At 43.1% G+C, this 20,471-nt stretch overlaps 1 protein-coding gene across 1 annotated transcript in view; it reads right to left on the bottom strand.

Annotated features, from left to right (window-relative positions):
• Positions 1–11,543, bottom strand: part of MPPBETA (Insulinase (Peptidase family M16) protein) — a 31,044-nt gene extending 19,501 nt beyond the window's left edge. The window contains exons 1-6 of the mRNA XM_086498085.1: positions 10,908–11,543; positions 10,600–10,764; positions 10,357–10,494; positions 10,120–10,271; positions 9,933–10,041; positions 9,763–9,861 (exon numbers count right to left, since the gene is read on the bottom strand). Coding sequence (XP_086354211.1) covers positions 9,763–9,861; positions 9,933–10,041; positions 10,120–10,271; positions 10,357–10,494; positions 10,600–10,764; positions 10,908–11,489 — 1,245 coding nt within the window. The 5' untranslated portion in view covers positions 11,490–11,543. The remainder of the gene's footprint in view (positions 1–9,762; positions 9,862–9,932; positions 10,042–10,119; positions 10,272–10,356; positions 10,495–10,599; positions 10,765–10,907) is intronic.
• Positions 11,544–20,471: the final 8,928 nt, after the last annotated feature.

The following is a 20,471-nucleotide window of genomic DNA, read 5'->3' as shown; positions in this document are numbered from 1 at the left end:
TCTGGCCCTTGCAAAATTCTGCTCTCATAGGCTACTACCCTGCCATATTGCATTAGCACTGCACCAATGCTACTACCACAGGCGTCAAACTGGACCACAAATGACTTCCTAAGATCTGGCAACACAATGACTGGATCTGAAGTCATCTTTTCCTTTAAGAGATTAAAAGCTGAAATCTCTTTCTATGTCCATCTAAAGGTGACTGCCTCCTTTTGAAGAGCATGTAAAGGTGAAGCAATCTCAGCGAAATTTCGGATAAACCTTCTGTAATAGGAGCATAGTCCCAAGAAGCTTCGGACATCATGCACCGTCTTCAAATCTGGCCATGACTTGATCGCTTCAACTTTTGCAGGATCCATTCTAACACCATCCTTTGAGACAATGTGTCCCAAAAAGTGGATCTCTTCCATAAAAAATTCACTTTTCTTTGCATTGATGAGCAACCTATGACTGCGTAGCTCTTCGAACACAATGGCCAAGTGATGCCTATGCTCCTCTTCATTCTTTGAGTAGACTATCTGTCATCAAAGAATGTACCAACAAACTGCTGGTGTGGACGGAAAATTATGTCCATCATCCTATTGAATGTAGCAGGAGCATTTGTGAGACCAAAGGGCATCACTAAAAATTCGTAAAGGCCAAACGTTGTTCTAAAAGGAGTCTTGTGCACATCCTCTAATCTAATGCGGATCTGATGGTACCCACTCTTTAGATCTATCCTGCTAAACATAGCTGCTCCTTCTAATTTGTCCATAATATCATCAATTCTAGGTATAGGGAACCTATTCTTGATGGTATTCTTGTTCAGTGCACGGTAGTCGATGCACATACGCCATGAGCCATCCTTTTTCTGCACCAACAACACTGGAGAACAGAATGGAGATGAACTGGGCTGAATCAGCCCCTTTTCTAACAACTCCTGTACTTGGCCCATTATCTCTTTCTGCTGAGCCGCACTAACCCTATACAGGCTTATTTGGTGGGCTACTGCCTGGCACCAAATCTATCGCATGGTCCTCGGGTCTCTCTGGCGGTAATTGAGACGCTAATGAATCGGAAAAACAGTCACTATACAGTTGTAAAAACATTGACCTTTCTTTATCTAGCACAGATAAATTTGATTCATCACAATCTGACACTTCACGTGCAAAAACCAAGTACGCAGAAAGATGCTTTTTCATTACAGAAGTAATAGCAGAAGCTGATACAGTGGGAATAGACTCCCCTTTAAGCTTTACATCCAGAATGTGAGTCTTTCCCCTGCTCTGTACAGTGATCTTTTTGTTGTAGGCATCCATGATTCCCTGTACACGAAACAACCAAGGAATACCTAACAACACATCACATCCGTCCAGTGGCATGATGTAAAATTCTTCAGCATCTACATAGGACTGGATATGTAGGCGCAACTTTCCGATGATGGGTCTCACAGCCTCTGTATGGCCAGGACATGCCAAACCTACCTCTGCTGTATACCCCATCTCTTCAGGTGTGATTCCCAACTTGAAGCCAATTCTGGGGAAATGAAGTTGGCTTTGGCACCTGGATCAAAGAAGATAAGCATTGTTTGATCCCTGACCTTTCCCCATGCTCTGCAAAGCTCACTTGCATCTGAATTTGGCTTGTCGCCCACCATATATGGCACTAGACCAGCCATGGGCTTCTTTCCTTTCTTGTCCTCCTTGTCTTCAGAATCAGCTGGCCTTTTCTTTGTAGGACAATTGTAAGCAATGTGGCCAAGCTGCTCACAGATGAAGCATTTGTTCTCTGACCTCAGGACCTTCTTTTGCTCTTCCGACTTGCGACGAAAACGTCTTTTCCATTTCTTCGCTGGTCCCTTTTCTGATTCAGCCGTAGCTTAGTCTTTCCCTGCATTGGCCGGCTCCTGAGTCACTTTCGGAGCCTCCTTGGGAACATGCTTCTTCGCTGAATTTTTCTTGGCTGATCCTTCCTTGACGCCAATATTGAATTCACAATCTTCTACCTTGAGCAAACCATTGCTAGTGTTTGCTACCTCGATGAGCTGCGTCAAAGTAGTGACTTTGGTCTTCGTGCAGTATTTTCTCAATCCTTTGGGTAGGCCACAGCAGTATTTTTCAATCTGTTCTGTCAATGGCACAAACCTATAGGAAGTTACTGGAAGTAGAGCTTTCCAAAACTTCCGATTGTAGTCATCCAGATTCTTGCAAGTGGCAGCATTAAGCTGGTGCCATTCTGTCATGACATCTGCTTCAAAGTCATCAGATAACCATGTTGCTACAAAAATCTGCTTGAAGTAAGTCCATGTGGACGGAGCTTGCCCTTGAAGCAATAAAGTTGTCCACCATTGTCCCGCATTCCCTGTCAAGAAAGTGGCTGCCTTGCGGACCTTTGAAGCCTCTGTAAAGTTTCCCCTTGCATAGGCCTTGTCAAACTGCTGGAGGAATGAGAGAGCCTTCTTCCTGTCATCAAACCCTGTAAAGGTCGTGAAAGACACACCTTTGCCACCTTCTTTGTACGGAGTTGGCCTCTCTAGCAGAGTCAAATTGTCATATGGAAGTGACTGAAACATGGGAACACTGTTAGGGTTCATTTGTGTTCCCTGACCGCAATTAAGTTGACCTGGGAATGCCATATTTGGCTGCTGATTTGTAATTCCAGCCATACCAAAATTTGCATGTGGCATCCCAAATTGGCCCTGAGTGCTCTGAAACCTTGGTAGCATGCCCGTGACACCATACATGGGGTTAGGCATCATTGTTTGAGCACCCCGAACACTGTTCCTGGAGTGTAAAACTGATTTCCAGGTGTATGACCAGCCATGCTCTAGAATACCGATCCACCTCCAAAAGAGCCAGGGTGTACTGAAGGTGGTGGGAAGACCTGTTGCATAACATGTAGGTTGCTTCCCTGCCCATTAGAACCAGCTATAGGCTGCTGAAAAGTGGCTAGCTGAACTGGTACAGCTTGAAAGACTGGCATCTCAGCCACCTGTTCTTGCTCCTTAGGCACAGGTTGTGGAGACTGCATGTTCTCCGTCAAGTGTACATGTGTTTCCATAGACTGTGCAGTATGAATCACCTATGCTCGAGCCTTAACAGGCTTTTGAATATGATCCAGTGACCCAACTTGCTGAGACGGAACAGGAGGTTGCAGAAAGGCTAAAAACCTCGGGTTCTGCATTACTTGTGTGAACATAGCCACAGCAGTAGCCAACTAGGTCCTGAATATATCATCATCCGTCTGTGGTGGTCTTGAAGACTCACCCACTTCATGTGTCTGTTGACCCTGTGAAGAGGAAACCTCTTCAGTCACATCATCAGGTCTGTCAACCATAATTGCTATTTCCTGTGTCTGGTCTATGATCCCCTGTGTCTTCAAGCCCAACCTGACCAAGGCTCACTTCTATGGGAAAAAGTGATTTAATCCCGGGGATGGAACCATGAAACCGGCCTGTACTTTCAAAAAGGGCGATAGACTTCAGACTTAAACCTTATTTGCTTTCACCCATTTAATTTGTCGCCCACTTTACCTGTACTTTCAAGACACAACGAAGGGGAGAGGGATACAGGCTGCTAGAATGCACCTGTATGAGAAGACCGACACCAGATTGGCCCCTAACTTAGGCGCCCCTTTCGGTATTTCTTTATTGTTTAAAAGAGGGAATAAACGTTGTGGTTCCCTACAAGCTGCCCCGCACAAACTCGGCTGAATTTCAACTGTTCCGGCCCGATTTCGGCAACATAACTGTACTACGACCCTTCACAGTCAGTATTCCCACGCATTGACTGACTTTCGGACGCATACGGGCACTTTGCAAAACCTGGCGAGAATCTGCAGCACGCTGAATTCTCTGTTTTCAGCCCCAAAAATGCGCCAGATCACCTGTACAGCGGTCCCCTCACGTCCCCGAACCTCCTGGGGGTATTAGGGACCGTTTAGGGCCAAAACCCTAAACCTGCAAAAATACACAGCAGGCTGTAATTTACTGTTTCGGGCTCCGTTTCACGTGCCGGTCGCATCCGTAGCAAGTCCTCGAGCTCCCGCACCTGTAGGGCTACTTGCCCTTTGAATCGGACGAGGTTTCTGGCGTGAAACCTCTCCGAATTCACCTGTACTTGCGGGGGGATTAGCCGCTAGCTAATCCAATACCTGTGCAAGAGGCTCTTGCCTCGGCAATCGCGCATGAACCCACACAACTGTACATTGGTCAATTGAAAAGCCCACTAGAGGGGCATAACATACTGCCATAAGGAAAAGAGAGGGCAGTGCGTAGCGTGCAGGGCATCACTCCTGGCACCACACTGTACATAGGAGGGAAAGGAAGCACTCCATAGCTATTAACCTGTGACAAAATCTGAAAATGAGCCTCTCCCAGCTTAAAAATCAGCGCCCATTTTTCTGCATGAGGAAAGTGCACCAGAATGTGCCACTTGGCGCATTTACAAGCATTTTCCCGTTTCGGGGTTGCCGCCTAAAAATCTCCCAACCGGTTGCCCAGTTGACTGCACGGCAGAGTAAGAAAATGTTCTCCTTGTCATTCCGGAGGTAATGACGCAAACACATTTTCAGGTCCCAAAATAGCAGTTCCCTAAATTTTAGGAGATGCTGCCATTGTATCTTTCTAGGTCATCTGACCCCCTTTGTACACTGTAGCCACACCCAAAACTAAAATGTAGCCTCTGTAGCAAAGAATTCCACTTTGGCTAGTCAACAACCCCACTTTGGCTAACCATAGTCTTTGTTCAACCTTAGTGCTCTCTTGCCCTCAAGCCTAGACTCCCTCTGGACAGTTCCACACTAGCTATGCAATGCAGGGCAGTTAGATTTCCCAAGGGTGTTTCCAAAAAGTGAAAGTAAATAAATAATAAGAAAGAAATCAACAAAAAGGATAGATAGTAGTCACACGCTAGTGACACCCTCACCGTATATTTAAATATTACAAGGGATACCCAAAAGCAGAGCCCCAAAAGCTTGAAAGCAAAAGCAGATTCTCTCTCTCTCTCAATGAGTAAAAATAAAGCATATTCTCTCTTTAGCTCTCTTCCAATTTCCTTGCAAAGCCAAAAAGCAAGGATTTGCGTCGCTCAAAAAAAACAAGAAAAAAAAAATTATTTTTTTATTTTTTTCCACCTCCGTGATTTTTGGAAATTAGGTCTGGCAAGAATTAGGGTTTGCACGAATTTTAGGGTTTTTGGCAAAAATTAGGGTTTCTGTTGTCGGTAGCCACGTGATCACTTTGTGACACATGCCACGTGGACTAGCATTACGGATTTCCGCTTTTCGCGCTAACATGCTGATGTGGCATACTATACGGAATTTCAAAAATCACGTTGGTTGCTTTTTGGTAGTTTTTGAGGACCGGTTGCTTTTGGGACACTTTGCTTTTGAGTTTTAACTGCTTTTGGGGCTCTGCTCTTGGCATCCCTTGTAAGAATAAAAGGACCCTAGGGGCCTCACTCTTGAGAGCATCTGGACGCTTTATCTGAGAGCAGAGGACCTGCAAGAATTGTATTTTGATCAAGCATTAATATAAAAGAAATATCGAAAGGGGCGTCAGGTTTTGGGGCCAATACCTAAGGGCACGGAACTACGTCGGGTCGTGTCGACTCAAGGGGTTTTAAAATTGTGAAGTATTTTGAGTGATTTACTCATGTGTCATGTTGGATTCTTGTCTTGGGGGTGACCGAGATTGTGACAGTGGTATCAGAGCATCAGGCGTATGCTTTTCTCAAAGCATACTGATCCTATCAAAGAGTAGACAGGGCACTTGGGCACAATTGGCACAATTTCAATAAATTGTTATTGAAGAATCTTCGTGGGCCGACCCCGGACTTATTAGTTACTTCCACCCTTCGTACGTCGCACATCGGACGCACTCCCGTCTTCATCACCCTATCTTACAGGGCATAAGCCATAAAGAATTTCAGATTACACATGGGTTCTCGTGGAGAAAATGATAGAGATAACACCTCTCAACGCGAAGGTAAAGGAAAGTTGAAATCCGACGCGGGAACTGAAGAAAAGAATAAAGATTTCGGTAAATTTTTTTGGTGGAGAAGTTTGCCAGAGCAGAATACAAACACCCAACTGCAGGTTGACATTGGGTGTGAAAAGATTGATCAAGAACTCCAGAGACCCGAGATTTGCGAAACACCAAAAGAATTACTTGATTGATGAGATTCACTCAAGATGGCGTGAGGCCATTGAGGCTCCTCTCAGGACGGGGTGGAAAGCTGAAAGGACAGACGAGTGCAGAAAAGCGGAAGCTTTACTCGCAGGAAGAGCTGGAACAGAACTGTTCACCACAAGATGAACCAGATACTAGAAAGGACACAAAAAGGGATATTGATGTACTGACAATCTAGTTCTTTGTGACAGATAACCGCGAGGAACTCGCATCTGTATGGATTGGGAAGCACGGAGCTGGACATCCACTCTTTTGCAACGAGGTGAGCCATCTCCTTGTCAGTTTTGCAGGTGAAATCGAGGATGAGATGGTGAGATCAGGAGCGACGGAAGCTCAAGAATGGATCCATCGATTCAAGATAAGAATGATGAATCTGAATGAATGGATAATGACGCATGTTGAATGATTATAATACATCAAGATTCCCATATGAACGGGATGACTGGATACTATGGTAAGCGCATCAAGAGTTCCTACAGGATGAGATGGCTACACAAGGATCTAGGTGCATCAAGACTTCTGGACGGATGAGATGACTAAATGATTGAAACTCTTTGTTCAATATGAACTAAGTGTGTGAATGAAGAACTTTGAAATAGAAATTTCCCAAGATGAATTTGATTTATGTATCAGATTAACGTTCTCTGGAAGAACTTGCTAGATGTGTGCAAATAACAAGTGAAATCGATGATCATGGATGACGAATTGGGAGCAATGACCGCTCCAGAATAAACCCGATAAGTATTTTGAATTTTCAATGAAACTAATGTTTTATGAAAGAACCTCCTATTTGTGAACAGATAACAAGATTAATAATGGATAATGATGATTTTGGAGCATTAACAGCTCCCAAATGAACCTGATAAAATTGAATCATGATCGATTCAATGGAACTGTGCATCAAGAGTTTCTACGGGATGAGATGGCCACACAGCTGGAATTGAATGATTGGACCACTCTGTTCAGTATCAACTTAATGATGGATTGGGATTCCCTTACTCGCACACGACAATGCTTGAGGCGAATGATTACTCGCACATGACGGTGCTTGAGTGGAAAATCTCTATAGACATGGTTGCAACAAGGATTGGTTAATTTGACATCAGTGAGGTCCGAGATGGATCTAGATGCGATTACTAAATACATTGCTTGCAATCATGGTCTGAAATTTGGAATGAATTTTTTGTAATTGATTTGATTTGTCATGTGACGTGATGTGATGTGACTGTCGTCTTTGTACAAGTGTTAGTTTGTGTCGCCTAGTGCGTCGGTACTTTAGAGTCAATGTCTACTGAATTGGTTTATGGCTTATGTTTGCTTTTGCAGGCGTAATCGAGGCAATTACAATTCTTTCAAGAGGGGGTATGTCACAAAATGGTGATGTGGCATGACCACCTACTGCCGTGGACAGACAATACAGACAAATGACGCGGCAACACATGACGTTGCAGTTGTACGGACGCCCGAAATTTCGAGCTGACATACCACCTGTAAAAACAGTACCGATTTCCGCTTTTCACACTAACATGTTGACGTGGCATATTGTATAGAATTCCGAAAATCACGATGGTTGCTTTTTGACAGTTTTTGAGGCCAGTTGCTTTTGGGCCAGTTTGCTTTTGAGTTTAACTGCTTCTGGGGCTCTGCTTTTGGCATCCCTTGTAAGAATAAAAGGACCCTAGGGACCTCACTCATGAGAGCATTTTGACGCAGAGTCTAAGAGCCGAGGACACGCGAAAGTTGTATTTTGATCAAGCATTAATATAAAAGAAATACTGAAAGAGGCGCCAGGTTTTGGGGCCAATACCTCTTAGCACAGAACTATGCCGAGCCGTGTCGACTTAAGTTTTTAAAGTTGTGAAGTATTTTAAGTGATTTACTCGTGTGTCGTGTTGGATTCTCGTCTTGGGGGTGACCAAGATTGTGACAGTTCCCTCCCGTTTGAAGTCCAAACGCTAGTAGTAGTTTTAGATAACATGAATCTAGAAATAGTAAATACAAAGAATTTAACTATTTACACAACTAGTTCTTGTTTGATTTCATTACATCTCCAACCATGAGTCGTGACTAATACCACAAAACTCACGTATAAGTCTCACAATCTCAATGATTACCACACATCAATGATTGTCATAGCCTCATATGAACGATGGCCTTTGTTCCAATCAACAAAACTAACAAACACCATCATGGAGACATAATTTAATAGAGGGATTTTAAATGTGTTCGGTACTGACTGTACTACAGTAAAACGTATCATACCATTCCATATCGGGTCATTTCATTCGTTGAGTCTAATGTAGAGGCTATTGCACGTATAAGGTAATGAGGTGATAGTAGATTGCCGAGGGGTGACCTCTATGTATGTATATACTACATACTTTATTTGTTGCTACATTTTAAACTCCTCAAATTTCTTGTTCAGATTATTTTTATGATTTAGATCGTTTTAGAGATGAATGTCAATAGCACTGCATAGGGAATCCAAGGTGAGTCTGAAATGTTAGGCCAAGATGTGATGACTATTTTACACGAGGATGAGTCCAATTGCGATGTTGGACCAAATTTTTCCGATTGTGCATCGAGTGAGGTCGTGGTCACCCATAAGGTTGTGTGATTGACCTGCACATCCGAAGTTCGGATTGGCTTGAGACTCAAAATAAGCAAAACAAGGTGGAGTATTTATAGGTACCTTACTTTTCATTACAAATTAGCATAGGCTCTGGACCAAAAGCCCTCATGTAAAGATTGAACAACAAAGGGAGATCTACCAAGCCACTGAAAAACACTTTTTGACTTACAAAGATCATTTCACACGTTGGGGTTAGAGAGAGAATAGTATCAACCCCCTATAAGAACATGGCTCACATAGACGTTGAGTAGATCCCTAGGCAATCCTCAAGGCTCCCATAATGCTAGAATGTCCTACATCCTCTCACAAAGGACTAGAATCAGTTGTGGATAGCACATAACTTGCTACTTATTTTTCCTTCTAAAAGCTACAGAGCTATTCAGTTCTTTGCTGGCCAACCAAGTGCAACAATACCCTAACCACATAATGCCCTTCACAACGCAGAGCTAAAAGCCAACTCTTAAGGAATAAACACCAAGAGAAGACAAGAAGCTGGGAGCATGAGAAAGAGGAGAAAAAGTGAATTGTAGTACCAGTGACCACGGCAATGACTAAGCAGAACAATGACGATCATAGACAACAAGAGACAAATGCGGATTGGAGCTAACCACAAGTGAACTCAAACAACAAGCAAAAGGCTATGTGAGAGGTCATTTGCACAATATGCATCAATAGAAGGCTCTTACTCAAAAATTATAAAAGTTTTGCTACATAGAATAAAAACACCACCAAGACATGGAGTTAAATTCTACAAATTCAATTCCAATGCAACCTCGAGCACCAATCAAAGCACAAGGAATAGACAAACAAACAAATAGATCTACATTAATGAAGAAAAGAGGCAAATCAACTGACTGTAAGTCCCACAAAAACAAACCAATGCACAACTTTCCATAAGAAATTAAAAAAATTCCTTAAGGCCGTGAACATGTAGGATACCATGCGAAAGTAAAACCTTTACCTGATTCCTTGCTCGAATCACATCATCTTCAGTCACCCTATAAATCAATCTTCCAATCTCGTGCATAATCGCCCATGAGAGATCGGCCACTTTGTCAGGCTGTTAAACATGAAAATGTATTCAAAGATATGATAGGAAAATAAGATACTCAATTGCCAGATCAGACAAACCTTAGCAATAGCATAAACTCCAAAGAGTCCTGCATCACTGTAGTTGGTGTTAAAAGCCATATAACTCTCGCACAACTCATTTGCTGCAACCTTCTGCGCAAGCTCAGACCTGGGAAATCCAGTGTCTTGTGAAATGCTAACACACCACATGAAATACAAAGAAATACAAGCACTACTTGAAGCATACCCCATGTGCTTGCCGGCCCCTGCAGACTTGTTCCAACCCCCGAGCAAGGTCTGCATAACCATGAGAGCAATGGAATCGGGGTCCGTCCATGCGGCTCCCATAACAGCTAGCGCAACATGAACCAAGGGCAGGTCATCATCCCTGATGCGAACCTATTCATCGAGAGAATGTATATATTACCAGAGCAAAAGCTATTGCACACAAATTTTGTGACTTCAAGTTTCAACCAAATAAAACCTCTGAGCCTGTGAAAATTGCAGGATCCTTCTCGATATAATGAGAGGCTGTTACAGGATTTGTAGAAAGATTATTGAACAGCTTTCCAGCAAGTTCAACGATCTCTTTGTGCTCCAAAGCACCAGCACCGGCTATGACCTGCCATGGTGACACCAAATCAACTGTCAAAAAGAGACCCGCATGCATATAGATAGTCATTCCCTAAAAAGGATGTAAGACTTTGAGCAACTGCAAATTGATTACCATTCGAGGCGGTGTGTAGTGGGTTCTAATGTACTCCAGAATGTTCTCTTTTGTGATGCTTTTGATATTCGCAGCTGGGCCTAGTATAGTGCGCCCAAGCGCAGTGTGTTGAAACGCTGTTGCATGCAAATGATCGAAGATTACCTCCTCAATTTGGCCTTCTACCTGCACACTTTAGTAGACCATCATCACATTACTGAACATAGCAGCTCACATTTGCAATCAACCCCACAAATTTGTCAAAGAGAAAAATCAGACAAAGCATAAATCAATTCCCCAGTTTTTCTGACCCTGCCATTTTTCCATACCTCTTGCATCTCACGAAGGATAACACTCCGTTCTCTCTCAATTCGGTCTTTGCAGAAGGAAGAGTTTTGAAGAATGTCGGCAAGCAAGTCAAGGGCAAAAGGAACATCACGCTTAAGAACCTTGGCATAGTAAGTAGTTTGCTCTCGGGAAGTGTAGGCATTGAGGTGGCCACCAATGTTCTCAATCTCTTCTTCAAGTTGTCGCATGGAGCGCCTCTTAGTGCCCTTAAAGATCATGTGCTCTAGGAAGTGGGCAGTGCCATTGGTCTCTGCAGTCTCAAAGCGACTGCCTGCATCAATCCATACACCAAGAGAGGCAGTCTCGAGGGCGAGATGCGATTCAGTAGCAACTCGCATGCCATTTGGCAACACAGTCACCTTGGTAGGGGGCGTAGCGAGTACTGCGCTGTGATCGACGAGCGTAGGTACTGGAGAGTTGTATCGCCTGAACAGATCATCTTGCACAGCCAGCGACTGTGTAGAAAACGGAGATGAAGATGATGATGCACGCATTAGCACGCTCAGCCATGACTCTGCTCTCTTCCTCCTCCGCAACCCTAGCGCTACCCTCGCCATGGCCATCGCGCAGAAAAACGGCGAACCTGGCCTTTTCGAATTTAGCGAAGGAAAGACATTTATAAAGAGCGACCTTCTTTGCACAGTGCACTTTTAGTGTATATTGTGTAACGAGTGATAACATTCCTCTCCAAATGGTAGGAATACACCGTTCGGAGATGAGGGCTTGAGAGAGTCCTCTAAGCTACGTCATGTAGCTATGCATTTTCAAAAGTCTGTCAAGCAATGGTGAGCTATTCTATGAGCAAACGGTGAAGCTCCACAAACATGAAAAGTTTTAAGAGCTTCCATCATGAAGCAGTTTTTGGGTAGCGATGCCAAAGACAAAGTACTCACAGAATGGCGAAGCTTGAAGCTCTCTCCCTATGAATCTATTCATAAATATATAAAGAGGTTTTGGGATTTACATTTCAAAGCCACTGTCTACAAAAAGATGGATTTTGGAGAGCAAAAACAACAATTTTGTGTGGGTTTATCTGAGGATATGGCAGAGTATGTTAACTCCCCAAGGCCACACACCATATCTGCGGTCATACACCATACCATGGTGGTTTCAAGAATCAACTTGCAGCAAGGGGCTAAGAGAAATCTTAAGCCCTTGGAAAACAAGGACCGTAATGAGCTTAAGGGAAAGGACAACGTCCAAAAGTTTCTCAAAGGCAACGCAAAGAACAACAAAGCTAAGGAGAGGGAGTTTATAAAGGCAAAAATAAGCTCTCTCTTGAAGAGCTAGAGCGTTATGAAAAGATAACCATTGTTTCAAATGTGGGGAGCAAGAGCATGCCTATCGTGCTTGTCCCTACAAAAATACATGTAATGAGCCTCCTAGAGCTACCTTGGTCAAAATTCAAGAAGAGGATGTTCATCACAAAGGATCTCCTCTATGTCATGCTTGGGGAAAGGTAAGAGAATATGATGCTTTCATTCTCTTTGACCCTGGTTCTCCTCACAATTTCATATCCACAGAGTTGGCCACCAAGCTAGGCATCCAAGCCTATGAGATGGGAGATGTCCTATCTGCCGATGGTGCTCTCAAGGGACAAGAAGCCTCAGTCTCTCCCTTAATTAGGAAATTGAAGCTCCATGTCCAAAGCTATGTGGACAAGGAGGATTTCTTCATATCTCCTCTTAAGCACGAGGATGTAATCCTAGGGGCACCATGGTTTGATCGCATGGTTGCCAATGTTGAATTCCCTGAAAGAGAAATCTACTTTAGGTACAAGGAAAAAGATATGTAAATAGATGCTAAGGAATTGGGTAGTACCATACCCATTGTACATAAGCATGCTTTCAATAAGTCAATAAGGAGCTCTATTTTCGTGTAACATTTAATGGCCTAAAATCTTATGTGTAGCGGAATTTAGCATGAACATAGTGGGCATTTCATTAGAATAGATTCCTAATGAGAATTACAAGAGTGCTTGGGTGGAGAGAGCAACAAAAAGCATAACACCTAGTTAGATAGCATCGACAATACTTTCAAAAGAGAGAGCAATTAAGCTATTGACAACAGTTGAGGACCGGATTTGCATGGAGCCGGTCCCCCCTCCAAAAGGCTTTGTATTATGGTTTCTCCCATTAAGAGAGACATTGTACAATACAATTCTTTGTGTTCCTTCAAGACTAGCTAGTGCAATGAAGATGGAAGCTTCATACACCAAGCAAAACACTTAATCAAACACAACTTGAATTATCCCCGTTCTCAGACCCAAGACCTCACACACCTTCGAAGATGGTGAGAGCTAGCAGGGTATGAGAGTAGATTGAGAGGAAAAAGAAGTATCTTACGAGAAAGAAGTACATCTCCTCACATAATCACTCATATTAGCATAGCTTAGCTTAGTAATTAGCTTGGTAGAGAAGATGAGCATGCATTGAAGCTTGGCTCTTGGTTGGATTTGCATCCACATGCCAAGAGAGTGTTGATGTAGGCTTCTATCTCACAAGCTTGGAGTAGGTGATGAGCTCTCCATTAAAGCTTGGGAGGAGATAGAGTATTTTTCCCTTCACACATGGTCAAGTGTGAGAGTGTGAGAGTGAATGCCAAGCAAAAATCAGCCCCCCCTCTCTCTTGGGCGAGCCCTACCTGCTAAGTTAGGTTGGCTTTTTCCTCATTGGACCTCCCCAGGTCAAGCCAATAGGAATTAAGCAGCATAAGTGATAGCCTTCTGACATGTGTCCCCCTTTCCCCTTTTGTGAGAGCTTTAGATAATTAAATAATTAAACTAAACTCTCATTGGACCCCTTTGCCTCCTGGCCAATAGGAATCAGGCAAGCCATGGGGCTTCTGAATGCTCATTGGACCCCTTGGGAGACTGCCCAATAGTCTTCTAGGACACTTAATTCTTATTGGTTTCTTTTATTAAATGTTTTTAAATTAATTAAACTAGATTTACTCTAGCTTAATTCTCATTGGTCCACTTCAAGGGTCTTCCAATAGGAATTGGGCACACCTTGTGGGCATCTGGCCTAGGGAGCTGACATGTGTCCCTCATTCCCTTTGTGTAAAGGGAGCCTGTGTGTGTGTGTGTGGCTTTCTCTCTCATCCCCTAGCTTTGGGGCTCGCCCCCTCCCATGTAGGGATGCAGAAAGACTTTTTGGGCACACACTAAGCATCCAATTTTCCCTAAGGTTGACCATTGGACACAACCTTTGAATTTTGGAACCTTAGCATTTTGGAAGTCTTAATGGGCTGAACCTTAGGGTCTTTTTAGCCCATTGTTTCACATGGCTCTTTTGCAGATGGCCCCCCCTTTGGATCCCTATTTTCCCTCCTTTGGATCCCTACTGTGGCCGGTCTGCTAACTTAACCAATATTCTAGCTTTTTCTCCCTTGGCACTTCCCCACATTAAATGATCAGTTTAATATGAGAAAATCATTTAGGAGAATTAGATATTGATTATTATGACATTACCTCTCTCTTGAAATCATAGTCGTCCTCGACTATGGTGTAGAGAAGTTAAAGCATATGCATGAGTCCTTTTCTTAGCGGGTAGAGGATCCCTATGTTACCCTACGACATCATTCCATAATGGATGACTAGTCCATTTGGTGCTTGAGAGCCTGAGGCTGCCGCAAGCATGTCTGCACATTAGTCCTATCAGTCTTCCATAGTAGAGTGACAAGCTCTACTTGGTGTTCGGGAGACGTCGTCTCCGCAAACTTGATCTAAGCATGCATACTACTTCATTTTTGTGCACAAATAAAGAAAAAGAGAGTCTTATAAGACAAAAATTTTTGTTCATTTTTAACATTTTGTACATTTGCTTACTCTTGGGAAGCATTGTAAGCATTGACAAGGTTTAGGTTATCCTTTAATTGTATGCCTTGCATCCATCTAGCATCTTCAAAAGGATAATTCTTAAACTTAATAAGATATCGTCGGATAGTCTTACCGCCTCTTAATACCTTGTCTTCATGTCGGAGAATGGACTCGGGTTGCAGCACCTCCTCGTGGTCCTCGATCTCCGGTGGGTCTTCAATAGTTGGTTCTTGAGGTGGCTCTCCTTTGTAAGGCTTTAAGAGGCTCACATGAAAAGCATTGTGTATGAGCCAATGATTGGGCAACTTAAGTTGATAGGCCATCTCATTGATTGGCCTAAGAATCTGGAAGGGACCATAGTACCTTTTTGCTAGTTTAGCATAGTACTTTTGGTGGCCCGTAGGATTCTTGCCCGTCGTGTGCCTTAATCGAGCCTTAGGAAACTTTAACAAGACCCAATCGTTTTCTTTAAAGGCTTGGGCTCTTCTGTGCTTGTCAGCAGCAGCCTTTTGCCTTTGCTGTGAGATAGAGATAGCCTCCTTAATCTTTTGGAAAGATTCTTGTAGATCTCGGCTATACTCATCTGCAGCGAAGATCTTCCCATGTACCTTAAGTAGCAAGGGACTTTTTGATCTTCCCTCAATTACCTCGAAAGGTGCTTTTCCTGTAGAAGTATGTACAGTGTTATTGTAAGCATACTCTACTAAGGGTAAGTACTTCTCCCATTGGGATCTTTGATCTACTTCCGTTACATAGGCTTTTAGTAGATCGAGAATAGTTAGGTTAGCTATTTCACTTTGGCCATCAGTTTGTGGATGATAGGCCGAAGAGAAGTTTAGCCTTGTTCCTAAATTCTCAAAGAGACCCTTCCAGAAATTACTGGTCATTCTAGGATCTCTATCCGACACTATGGACATTGGCAAGCCATGGTACTTGAAAATTTGCGAAATGAAGAGGGTTGCCATTTGATGGGCTTTGATAGTCTTTTTGACAGGTATAAAATGAGCTTGTTTACTGAACCTGTCTACTATCGTCCATATTCCCGTATTCCCATGGATAGACTTAGGCAATCCAAAGATAAAATCCATGGATATGCTCTCCCAAGGTGAATTAGGGATTGGCAAGGGTTGAAGCAATCCAAGTTGCTTCCCTCTATCAAATTTTGTCTTTTGACATACCACACATTTGGAAACATACTCATGTATGTTCACTTTCATGGTAGGCCAATAGAAATATGTTTCAATTCCCTTTAGGGTAGACTGAATCCCTCTATGCCCCGCATATGGGGGAGCATGAGATTCATACATTACTTTCTCACGTAGTGAGTTAGTAACGCATAGTCTATTGCCATAGAGAAGATAACCATCTTGTAAAGTAAATGGTTCTTCTTTCTTCCCTAATGCAAGGGCTGAAATCACATCTCTAAAATCGGGATCAATAGCATACTCATCTATCATTAAAGATAGATCATTGTGAGTTGCTATGGAAACCGCATTCACTCTCGGTCGTCTTGAGAGTGCATCGGCTACTTGATTATGCTTGCCAGCAATGTGAGCAATATGAAAATGAAATTGCGAAAGGAAATTTGCCCACCTCATTTGTTTGTCGGAGAGCTTGGTCTGCGTCATGAAGTACTTAAGACTTTGGTGATCCGTTCGCAGAATGAAAGGAGTCCCCAATAAATAGTGCTTCCATGAGTCTAAGGCATGTAGAACTGCAAGGAGTTCTTTTTCGTATATGCCTAGAGCTTGCTCAACAAGGTCGAGCCTTCGACTCTCATAGCCTATGGCGTGCCCTTCTTGGAGCAAAACAGCCCCAAGGCAATCACCACAAGCATCACATTGGACCTCAAATGGTTTTGAGAGATCCGGTAGTGTAAGCACAGGTTGAGAGATAAGCTTTTCTTTAAGCTTTTCGAAAGCATTGTTCTCCTTAGCAGACCACGTATACCTAACATTTTTCTTTGTTAGGTCATGTAATGGTCCCGCAATTTGTGAGAACTTTTCTATGAAGCGTCTATAGTATGCACACATACCTATAAAGCTTCTTAGTTCATGAAGATTCCTTGGTTTAGGCCATCCTTTTATTACCTCTAACTTGGATGGATCCATTTGGATTCCATCTTGAGAGATAATGTGACCTAAATATTGAATCTCTTGCAAGAAAAATTCACTTTTCTTTCGATTAACATAAAGTTTATTCTCTCTTAAAACTTGAAATATTACCTGGAGGTGTTGCTTGTGTTCCTCTAATGAATTAGAGTAGATGATAATATCATCGAAGAACACTCCAGTGAAGGTTCGATGAGGTCTGAACAGCTTCTCCATCAAGCGATTAAATGTGGCTGGTGCATTAGTCAAGCCAAAAGGCATGACAATGTATTCGTAAAGACCAAATGTAGTACGAAATGCGGTCTTTACAATGTCTTGATCAACTATCCTTATTTGATGATAGCCACTTTTTAGGTCAATCCTACTGAAGTAGGTCGATCCTTGTAGCTTATCAAATAGGTCTTCTACCCGTGGAACGGGAAACCTATTCTTGATAGTGATCCTATTTAGTGCTCTATAGTCGACACACATACGATATGTGCCGTCTTTCTTTTGCACTAATAGCACAGGTGAGCAAAATGGAGATGAGCTAGGCCTAACCATGCCCTTCTCAATTAACTCATGCACTTGCCGCATAATCTCCTCTTGTTGAGCTTGAGAAACTCTATAAGGAGGTTTGTTAGGCGGTGAACTTCCTGGAAGAAGTTCAATTGCATGGTCGTCATTACCTCGTTTAGGAGGTAGCTCACAAGGGATGTCGTCAATAAAGACATCTTGAAACCCCTTGAGAAAATTGGATAACTCTAATTCCTTTTGGTTGCTTTTATTTTCTTTTGCTAAAGCATTAGGTTCATTTTGAGAATCTTTAACAAAAATCATGTACACGGAAATAGAGCTCTTTATTGACTTGTTGAAAGCTGGTGTATGTACAATGGGGATGGTGTTACCCATCTCCCTAGCATCTATATACATGTCCTTTTCCCTGAACTTAAAGGAGATTCTCCTTTCAGGAAATTTAACATGGGCAGCCAGACGGTCAAACCATGGTGCCCCTAGGATTACATCCTCATGCTTGAGAGGAGAGATAAAGAAATCCTCTTTGTCCACATAGCCTTGGACATGAAGCCTCAATTTCCCGATTAAGGGAGTGACTGAAGCTTCTTGCCCCTTGAAGGCACTGTCTGCGGGTAGGATATCTCCCATCTCGTAGGATTGTATGCCTAGCTTGGTGGCTAACTCCATAGATATGAAATTGTGAGTAGAACCAGGGTCAAAGAGAATAAAAGCATCATGTTCCCTTACCTTTCCCCAAGCATGGCATAGAGGAGATCCTTTGTGGTGAGTTTGGTGAATCTCCTCCTCTTGGATTTCAACCAAAGAAGCTCTAGGAGGATCTTGGCGGTTGTTCTTTTGGGGACAAGCGCGGTACGCATGCCCTTGTTCGCCGCACTTGAAACACCGGTTATCTTTACGATAACGCTCAAGCTCTTCAGGAGAGAGTTTATTCTTTCCTTTGTAAACTCCCTTCTCTTTAGCTTTGTTGGAATTGCCCTTAGGAGACTTTTGGACATTGTCCTTCCCCTTAGGCTCATTGGTACCTTTGTTTTCCGGGGGCTTATTATTTCTTTTACCCCCCGTTTGGAAATTGATTCGCGAGGCCACCATAGTATGGTGTATTACCGCCGATATGGTACGTGGCCTTTGGGAGTTGACATACTCCGCCATTTCTTCGGTTAAGCCCGCACAAAATTGTTGCTTTTGCTCTCCAAAATCCAACTTTTTGAAGACAGTGGCTTTGAGTTGTAGGTCCCAAAACTTGTCTACATATTTGTGGATGGATTCATTGGGAGAGAGCTTTAAGCTTCGCCATTCGGTGAGTACTTTGTCTTTGGCATCGGTGGCCAAAAACTGCTTCATAATGGAAGCTCTTAAAGCCTTCCATGTTCGTGGAGCTTCACCGTTGGCTCGTAGGCTAGACCACCATTGTCTGGCGGACTTTTGAAAGTGCATAGCTACATGGCGTAGCTTAGAGGACTCCGTGAAGCCCTCATCTCCAAACGCCGCATCGAATTGCTGGATAAAGGCCAAAACTTTGTCTGTAGCACCGAAGGTGCCATCATAGGTAAGGAAAGAGATGCTCTTCCCTCCCTCTTTGAATTTCTTCAGCTTGGACGACCTCTTCCATGCGGCATAGGATTTTCTATGGCCTCTTCTTTTTGATGGTTCAAAAGTTGCACCATCACTTTCTTCAGAAGATGAAGAATTTGAAGAAGGTGGAGAAGAGGGTGACCTCTTTCTCGCCTTTTTCTTGTCTTGATCTTTGTCGTCTTCACCATAGCTTTCATAAGAGGAAGAGGATGAAGAAGATGGAGAAGAGGGTGTCCTCTTTCTCGCCTTTTTCTTCTCTTGCTTTTTATCATCCCTCTTTGAATTATGACGTGGAGAAGAGTGTGATGGTCTTCTCCGCTTTGGTGGTGATGGAGAGCGTTTAGCCCGCCGTCTTCGTGGAGCCATCTCCGCCGAGGTGGCGGGAGACTCGCTTCTTTCTCGTTCCTTCGGTGGAGGCTCTTGAGTTCTCCTTTGGGAAGGAGATGCATCATCAAGAAGTAAGTTCTTGAGCCCTTCATATGGATTCTCTTCTTCTTCCCGAATCGGAGAGAGACCTCTTTTGGTAGTCTCACAAGGAGGCTTCCTAGGTGTTCTCTCGTCATGGTGATGAGCTTGGAGAATCCCGTGAGCACGGAGCTGCCGTTGCACTTCACTTTGGAGAGATGGATTGCCCATGGCTTGTTGAAGCCTAGAAACAAGATAATTAACAAGCATTGAAGCATCATTAGTAGCTTGCTCATGAGCAAAATCAAAGTTATCAACATTAATTTCACTCTCTTTAATATTGTCAGCCATTCTAACAATTTTTAGGTGTAAACTTTTTAGGTGTACTTTGGCACTTCAAGCCCTAGTTGCTACTCCTCTTTACCCCTTTAGAAAAAGCACTCAAGCTACTGTACCCGCGGCTCGAATACCATTAATTGCAAGGAATAGAAGAGAGGGTCTTTCGACACCAAAACAGCACCGGCTCCTGTCAAGCTTCTAATAGCTCAATAGTGGTTAAGCCGTAGGCAAGCCCCGTAGGACTCCACTATTAAGACCATAGCTCTCGACGGTGATGCCCCGTTAACTGCACAAAGGCAGGCGCACTACAAGGCTGAAAAATCCCTATTCTACTTACTCACAGGCAATTAATAATACCAACCATTTGTAGCTAGCTTGAGGACCTCCCTTCTTGAGCAAGAAAAGAGAAACCTTGAGCTCTGATACCAATGTAGCATTTAATGGCCTAAAATCTTATGTGTAGCGGAATTTAGCATGAACATAGTGGGCATTTCATTAGAATAGATTCCTAATGAGAATTACAAGAGTGCTTGGGTGGAGAGAGCAACAAAAAGCATAACACCTAGTTAGATAGCATCGACAATACTTTCAAAAGAGAGAGCAATTAAGCTATTGACAACAGTTGAGGACCGGATTTGCATGGAGCCGGTCCCCCCTCCAAAAGGCTTTGTATTATGGTTTCTCCCATTAAGAGAGACATTGTACAATACAATTCTTTGTGTTCCTTCAAGACTAGCTAGTGCAATGAAGATGGAAGCTTCATACACCAAGCAAAACACTTA

Source organism: Adiantum capillus-veneris, chromosome 24 (assembly GCF_014529385.1).
Source record: "Adiantum capillus-veneris isolate H3 chromosome 24, ASM1452938v2, whole genome shotgun sequence".
Classification (NCBI taxonomy): domain Eukaryota; kingdom Viridiplantae; phylum Streptophyta; class Polypodiopsida; order Polypodiales; family Pteridaceae; genus Adiantum; species Adiantum capillus-veneris.
Note: the sequence above shows the minus strand (reverse complement) of the source record. Positions and strands in the feature narration are given on the sequence as shown.